The 8,304-nt window shown below is 41.8% G+C and overlaps 1 protein-coding gene across 1 annotated transcript in view; it reads left to right on the forward strand.

Moving 5' to 3' along the window:
* TRIB2 (tribbles pseudokinase 2) overlaps positions 1-4,481 on the forward strand; it is a 21,073-nt gene extending 16,592 nt beyond the window's left edge. Inside the window, 1 exon segment of the mRNA XM_009639821.2 lies at positions 2,262-4,481. Within this exon segment, the coding sequence (XP_009638116.1) occupies positions 2,262-2,730 (469 nt within the window). The 3' untranslated portion in view covers positions 2,731-4,481.
* The last annotated feature ends 3,823 nt before the right edge of the window (positions 4,482-8,304 follow it).

An 8,304-nucleotide genomic window follows, 5' to 3' on the forward strand; every position in this document is an offset into this window, starting at 1 on the left:
CCGTGTGTGTGTTCTGCTTCTGTTAGTTTGCAGGAGCAAGTCGATGCTTTCCTGTCTGGCAGTTCAGTGACTTAATGCAAGTTTGAGTAGCTGGCCTCAATATTTCATTGCTACACGTACTTTTCTATGGAAAAACTGAGGTGGGCAATGCAAATGGAACCACAACTCATGTCCCTGCCTTCCCTTTCATTTCCTCCTCTCTGTTCTTTGCCCTCTTTGGTATGGGGTTGTTTTTTTTTTCTCCTCTGGGTGTTTCTCCTTGCTGCTCTTCCTATGCTGTGCAGGTGCAGGAACACGTCAAAGCTGAGCATCATGACAGGACTCTTCTCTGGTCACTCTCCTGTTTTGGACCCTCTGAGCTGTGTACAGAGGGAAATTGCTGTGGTCATGATAATGGTAGTTAAGTTTCTCCTTGCAGCCAGCTTCCTGTGTGAGGTATTGCTGCTGTATTGTTGGAGTGCTAATGAGGGGGTTGTCCATCGCCGGGAGAAGTGCTGTTAGGCTGGCAATGGGTAATTAATCAGGAAGCAGGTGTGTTGTGTAAATCCCATCAGGATCCCCACTGGAGGAGAAAACAGTGGCCTATTTAAGGAGAGAAGGAGCTGCCTTGACACACTGTGCTTGGGAGCCAGGTATTCTGGATTCTGTATTTATGACTTCCTGATTCGAGGCACATTGCCAAAGGGGCTTTCACCTCTGCTAGTAAACGTCTCTAGCTGTTGAAAAGGTCCAAGTGTCATTATGAGAGTTTATGGCACGGTTGCCTCTGGAGTACTCCACGGAGTAAAATGCTCTTCTGTTGGTTCAAAGAAGATAGCGCTGAGCTGCCTTGGAACCAAGTCTAAGCCAAAGCTGGCCCAGCTGTCTTTTGCAACTCAAGCCCAAGCAATGTTGTCTTCAGTAAACATTTCAGAAACAGGGGTCTCCTTGTCTGTTTTAATGCCTGTTAAATGATGTGCTTTAGTCAAGAGATGCGAGTTCTGCTTTCTGGGATGAAGTTCAGTCCCAGCCTGTGAACGTCTGTGGTATGGGAACATGGCCATGACACAGAGCTAGGAGTGATCGTACAGACCAGAGAAGTTGAGGGACGAGGACAGTAATACCCAAAGTTGAGTTATGATCCCGAGTTGTTGAAAAGACAGCCTGCACTACTGCTAGGTCACCCTTCCGTCCAGGTGCACTGGACAAGTCCTGTTGCATTGTAGTGATTCTGCTCCCCAAACCAACCAGTGCTGGCAAATAGTCTAAAGGGTAATTGGTAATCCTTTTGGATGCCTTTAACAGGGACAGATTTTTAAATATTCGTTACAGATGCTAGCAGTGAGAATTAAAAGGAAAGAAAGGTTATGTTCATCTAGTGCTATGACAAGCAACTTGGCATCATTTTTTCTGCTCGTGTGATATCCATAGGGGAAGAAAATTTTCTTGCAGAGATAATTACTGCAGCCCAATCACAAGTTCACGGTGCTTTGCAGGCAGGAGGAGTTTGCAATCTAGGTAAGGCATCCCTGTCACCTCTGCAAGCCCTTTGCTAGCTTCTCTCTTCATTCCAACATGAGGAACTCCTGTGGTCTGACTGGGGTAGCTTGCTGTTAATCTTGGCAGCATTCAGCTCACCTGATCTCCCTTTGCCCAAAGGCCTATTTAGGAAGACTGAAATATGTTAAAATTACCCTTCCTTAACACTGGGAGAAAGAAAAATGTTGGTTGCTCAGAGGGATTGTTTTAGGGTCAGAGTGACTGTTTTATTCCTGTTGAACCTTGTGGAATTACAGATGCACATAACTGCTCACCAGTGTGAAGGTGTCAAAATAACCTTGTCTAGTTAGGGCTAGGCTTGTATTTGGGCGTGAGTCCTACGCAGGCATGTCAGAGTGCAGCCAGTGCAGAAAAAATTTCGAGGTTTATGTCTCCTTTTGGAAATCATGTCTATGTAAAATGTACTAAACACTTAAATATGGCAATTACTTGTATCTTTTTAAGACCTTACTAGCGATTTTACTGGGCACAACTGTATTTGAAATCTTGTAGCTGTGCGTGTGACAATATTCCCTATATGTCTCTAATACGGCTGACCAGTATAGAAGAGACAGTATCAATTACCTGTAGGGAGTGCTGTGGGTGGGATTTTAAACTGATGTACTTCTGCGGTTGTTGAATTTTGTGAAGTATTACTACTATAGCCGTGTAACTGTAACAGCCAGGAATTTGTGTTTTGATGTTTGCTTACCTTGATGGTTTTGGGTTTTTTTTGCCCGCAGGACTAGAGTGAAATTGGAAAGCCTAGAAGACGCTTATATTTTAAGAGGAAATGATGACTCTCTCTCTGATAAGCATGGATGCCCAGCCTATGTGAGTCCAGAGATCTTGAACACAAATGGCAGCTACTCTGGCAAAGCAGCGGACGTATGGAGTCTAGGTGTCATGCTTTATACCATGCTAGTTGGACGCTATCCTTTCCATGACATTGAGCCTAGTTCCCTCTTCAGCAAGATCCGTCGTGGGCAGTTTAACATTCCAGATACTCTATCCCCCAAGGCAAAATGCCTCATACGTAGCATACTGCGTCGGGAGCCATCGGAAAGGCTGACTTCACAGGAAATTCTGGACCATCCATGGTTTTCTACAGATTTTAATGTATCGAGTTCAGGATATGGTGCTAAGGAAGTATCAGATCAGCTGGTGCCTGATGTCAACATGGAAGAAGACTTGGACCCATTCTTTAACTGAGCACAAAGACTGGTGTTCAGAAGGTACACAACCTGGAGATGGACACATGAAGGAGCCCTTCCTGACCGTGTTAAATCACATCCTGCATCAGCCTAGCTTGGTAGCAAAAGACACTCAGAGGTCCTCGGATTGAGAAGGAACCTCCACAAGGAGCTAATATAACAAATGTAGCATGGGGACAGATTGGGGGGGCGGGGGGAGCTTGCTATCAGGTTAGATTGATTTGGAGGAGAAAAGGCAGCATGGAGCAATTGTAGCTTCTCACCTTTTTGGAGCCAAGGAGACTGCACATGCCAATTCTGGTGCAGCTGTATCACTCCTGTTTCTGTTCCATTAAAAATAGTGGTAACTCACGGCAAATAGAAACTTTTTTGCCTCAGCTCACATCTTGGCATCGCACTGTTAGATATTTAACTTCAGCCATTATTCAGGGAAAGGACAATTGGCTAACATTTTTTTTTAATCGGAGGTCTAATAATTAATGAGATTAATTTAAGAAAAAAATTAGGTGCACAAAGACGGACATGAAAAGTGGGTGCTAAAAACAAACAAAATTTCAGTTCATGTCTCTTGATAGCTATTTTCAACTCATTTCTTCTAAATAAACTACTTAATATTCTTGTCAGGAAATTACATTTTAATGCTTTGTTCCCTTAAGGGGAAGTAACTGTCATTTAACAAGCTGTTCTGTTTTGTGTCAAATGGTTTGTTGCAGGAAGCTATTATAACTCGAACTTCCAGATGCATTACTGCTATGATAGGGGGAAAAAAGAAGAAAACTGTATAATTTTTTTTTTTTTTAAAGATATGAGATACTGGCTTCCATATCTGCCATGCTGCACATACGTAAATAGAGAGGGCAGAAAGCCCTTAATCGTGTCTTCATCTGAGAACCGATCTCTTCTTTAACTGACTGGCCCACGTGTAAATAGGGGGCTCTTTATTACTGAAGAAGAGTATTGTGGGTTTTTTCTTTGAATTCCTCTCAACTTGGGAAAAGAATTGTTTGGGTTTGATTTTTTTTTTGTTTGTTTATGTCCAGAATAAGAGGGTATTAATAAGCTGAACATTTATATTACAGATATTCCTCTTGAAACATACACAGTAATATGCACCTTTTGTATTGTCAAGACTTATTCTATTTATTGAAGAAAATGTCACAGTAGTGATGTATTAAGCCAGTACTTCAATTACGGGTTGACTTGGGATGACATGTTACATGCTGTAGTTAACACACTTCTTTTCTGTTCAGGTATTTCTGTCCCTAAATAACTTTTTATTTAGCTTCTTTTTCTAGATAGCTTTATTTGATTTAGACTGGCAAATGTTTTTATTACTGCTTTTATATTGCTGTATGATATTGAAATCTCTTGGCATAAATATTTGTGTTTCCAGTACCTCAGTTGTTCTGATATTACTGCCTGTATACGTTTTGTGAAGTGGTCATGTTTTTTGGGTAGGTACATGTGGACTCTGTAGTATGTAAATGTTACTTGAATTTGTGCTTAATTATAGTATGTGGCATGTGCGTACAGCTACTTGGCATTTGACGTATGGATGCTATTTGCCTGCCTTGCAGGAAAGTTATGGTCCCACTCTCAAGAGGATGTTTCACAGTTCTTTATCAAGAGACAAAGCTAGCTGCAGCTGACCTGCCTTGGTTCTATTTTGGTAACTAAGAATATAAAGGAGTAATGTTTTTACACTCTGAAGATGGTGCTGTGTCAAGAAGGACTTTTTTTTATTTTATAAGTACCTTATAGGAGGAAAGATTGGTGATGTGCATGGTGGGGTTTTACTGCCTCTGGTGCTTTGTCATGTATTTGGTTTAATGTTTTTGTCCTAATCTCTTCAATAAATAAAATTGTGCATATTTAACTAAACTTCAGTGGTGAACGATGTTCTTACTGGATGTCTGAGGCGCTGTAGGAGTTTGCTCTATTAGGATCATTTAGCTGGTATTTTTTGTGCTGCTAACAAGCTCTTGCCAGACCTGTGAGCTGAGAAAGCTTAGCACTTATATTTACGAGGTAACACTGTAAGCCTTTTCATCAAAAATTTTACTGTTTGCTATGAATGAAACTGACTTTTATTTTGTTTATTTTCTTTTGGCTTGTCCCTACCACTTATAAAGCCCATTTACCTTTTTCAGGGAGGGTAATGAAATGCAGCGAGAACCATGTCTTTTTGGTGATGGGAGGCTCTTTGGCTGATGAAGAGAGATACCAAAATGGAGCAAGCTGGCACTTGCACTTTCCAAGTCCTAGAGAAATGTGCATCTTGCAATTGCACCTCAATTCCAGAAAGGATGGGTCTGAAATACCACCTCCTAATTTACTGCCTTTTATTTAAGGCCAGATTCCATCTCTGTTGTTCATCTTGGTAATAATTAATAGGCGCAGGTAGTGAGATCATGTAGAAGCGCATGTGGAGTAATAAGGTGCTTTGTGAACATGAGGCAGGACAGACGAATCCTGGTCCATTAAGAAAAAACCATTTGAACTGGGCTCCAATTTGAACCAGTCTGGTTTCAGCATTCTATGGTTTGAAAAAGCTCTATAGGTGGCTGATAACCACCCCTAAGGAAACCCCCAGCCCCAAACCTCTCCACTTCAGACTAAGAGTAATTGCACCAAAACTGCTAGCACAGGGTTACTGTCAGGCTGGCTGACTTTGTACTGCATGATTTCATCCTAGGTAATTCCTGGCGTGTGGTGAGTATTTTGGTTGGTAGGTTGAGAATTAAAACCGTTGATTATAGCACGAACCAGAGATGTTATTAACATGTAGAAACACTTGAAGATCAGTTTTTAAATGATCTGTATGCCTGCAGCCAAAGTTTAAATTACTTGAAACTCTTTCAAATCAAACTCCCACAATAAATGTGCTTTATAGAAAAAAGCAGATTGTAATCAGTCAGAGAGAGAAGGGGAGGGGGGGAGCACTGAGGATTTCCCTCTCCCCCACTAAAACTTATGTGAACGGCTTCTGTTCTGTTTGGGTGGAAGTAGATCGACCTTATTTTACATCAACCTGCACGTTTGCTTTTTCACTGCCAGTAATTATATGAAAAATGCGGCTGACTAATGATTGCTCGTTTGCAGTGAATTTTTTATTCGAGGCGAAAGCTTGCTTGGTGTTGCTGCAGAGGAATCCTTTGGCAGCTGAAGTCAGCTTTATAAAATGCTGAAGGGGTGCCTTGTTTTCAGAGCTTCCTTGTCCCTAAAGGGAAACCTGAGAGGGGGATCTGTGACTCAAACAGCTGATTTCTGCCTTTTTTTTTTTTTTTTTTTTTTTTAATTCCTGCTTCATGGGTGCTGTTGGTGGAGTACGGGTATAGCACTGCTTGCTGCAGAAATGCCTCAACAGCTTGCTTGGTGCTGCTCAACCCTCGGTTTGGGTAGCAGCTGCAGTGGGATGCAGGATTTTGTTGATGAGCAGAGACTGTCGGACGGGCTTAGCTGCCTCCCAGCCCTGAGGAAAGGGTTGATCTTCTCACAACTGTGCAGGGTGAAAAACCATGTCTACAAACAAAACCATTTCACAGGATGTGACCCTATGGCAGACTTAGGCAGCAGAGGTGCCCCCAGCCCCTCTGTCTCCTCTACCCCTCCTAATTACAAAAGTAAGAGACTTTTTTTTTTATTTTGTTATTTACCACAACATTTATTTTTGTCAATGCAGCACTGTGTGTGCTTTCAAGCTACAGGCTTTGCTTCAGGACTGCACAAACAAGTGACAATTATTCCTTTAGCACCATGATGTCATATAACCCAGTCCCTTAGCCTTACTGAGGTGTGTGTGTGGTACGGGGATAAACAAGTCATTTAAAAACGCATTCTCTTAGAGATGAAATAACCTTGGTAAACCTGTGTTTCTGAAAAGAAAAATTTTTTTTAAAAAGCCCAACCTAAGCCCCTAAAACCCCAAACCGCACTTTCCTGGCAGTCAGAGAGGAAGGGTATGAAACGTGATGCCAAGGAAAAATTATTGGGAAGGGGAAAAAATAATACTCCTCATCCTGAAATGATTATGTTGAAATTTGGAAATGTATGAGTGAGCTCTGTGACTAATAGCATAATGAATACCAAAAGAATTAGTAATGATCAGTTCTTTAGTCTTCAAGTTTTGTCTAAGGTTTCTATGAAAAACTTGCTAATTTAATAAGTGACAGTATAGCTAACAACTTAACTAGCTTGTAACGTTCCTATTCTTTCAGTAAAAGCAAATGTTGAAAATTGGTAACATGATGAGACAAATTGAAATCAAAGTGTAAGTAAAGCGGGGCATAAATGACCTGTAATATGGTGTAATTCCACTGGAACATGAAAAATGACTGAGGAAAATCTTTCAAAAAAGGAAAAAAAAAAAAAAAGAAAACTTAGATCAGGCCAGTTCTGGCACCGACTTTTCCCAATGTCCTTGATAGTTACACTCTTGGTACCAGTTTCCATGCCTCCGTTTCTGCTTTTTTGACTTCTGAATTAAGCCAGTTTAGGCTATTAGCTTGAAATTTTGGTCCTCCTGAGATGTCTCCCCAGGGGCCTCTCTACAAGTTTGAAACTCTAGGCCATATTTGGCTTGGAAAGTTTTAAGTATATTGGTGAGTATATGCAAATGTGAGGAAAAATGTATTTACAGTGATGCTAGTGTAAATCTTGAGAAATTCACTTGATATTATTTGTGCTGATGTAAATGAGTGGAATCCATTTCTTAAGGGCCTAAATGAGCCTGACTTGTGTGCCGAGAGGTGTCATTCGTTCTAGTTATTATTCCATTTAAACTCATTTAGGCTCCTCACAAAAAAAGTGGCTCAGTACAGGAGTGGATCCCATCATTCTGAGTCTCCTGCCTCCTTCGCACCACATCCATAGCCTGCAGGGGGAAAATAAAATAATCTTGGTGTGGCAGCTTGTAGAAAGTAATAGGTTAGCTGCTGCATTTATTTCTGCTCAAGAGATTAAAGTGCAGTTGCAAAGCTGGTGCTGACATCATTCCAAGCACACAAAAAGCTGACGTCAGTTACACAGTACAGTGCAAGGTGTTTATCTTCATCTGATTAGGTTAGCAAAATGCATACTGCAAAGGCAGCACACAAAGAAGGAAACGGTCTGTGTGTCCGTCCTTCCCACTCGCCCTCTGATACCAGAGTCGGTCCTGGAAAGATTGAAACGCTTTGTGCTCAATAAGGCCTCTGTAAAAATCTGTGCGGCTACCATTGGGCTTGATTTTTCCCCATTTTAATCTCCAAAGATCAGCATTAAGCATGCGGTTTGTTTGAGGTGGGTGTTGGGCAGCCCCTCCTCCCAGGGAAGTCCAGAGCTGAACTTTTGGCCTCCACAAAGGCAATCAAAGTGACAAAGCGAAAAGGGGTGTTGTGCCACAGCAGTGCAAATGCGGATCTCCTCTTCTGTGTGCTCACCTAGGTGTGTGTAATCCGTCAGCAAGGCAAGATCAGCATTAAGCATGCGGTTTGTTTGAGGTGGGTGTTGGGCAGCCCCTCCTCCCAGGGAAGTCCAGAGCTGAACTTTTGGCCTCCACAAAGGCAATCAAAGTGACAAAGCGAAAAGGGGT

Source organism: Egretta garzetta, unplaced genomic scaffold (genome assembly GCF_000687185.1).
Source record: "Egretta garzetta isolate BGI_Z169 unplaced genomic scaffold, ASM68718v1 scaffold15, whole genome shotgun sequence".
NCBI classification, from domain to species: domain Eukaryota; kingdom Metazoa; phylum Chordata; class Aves; order Pelecaniformes; family Ardeidae; genus Egretta; species Egretta garzetta.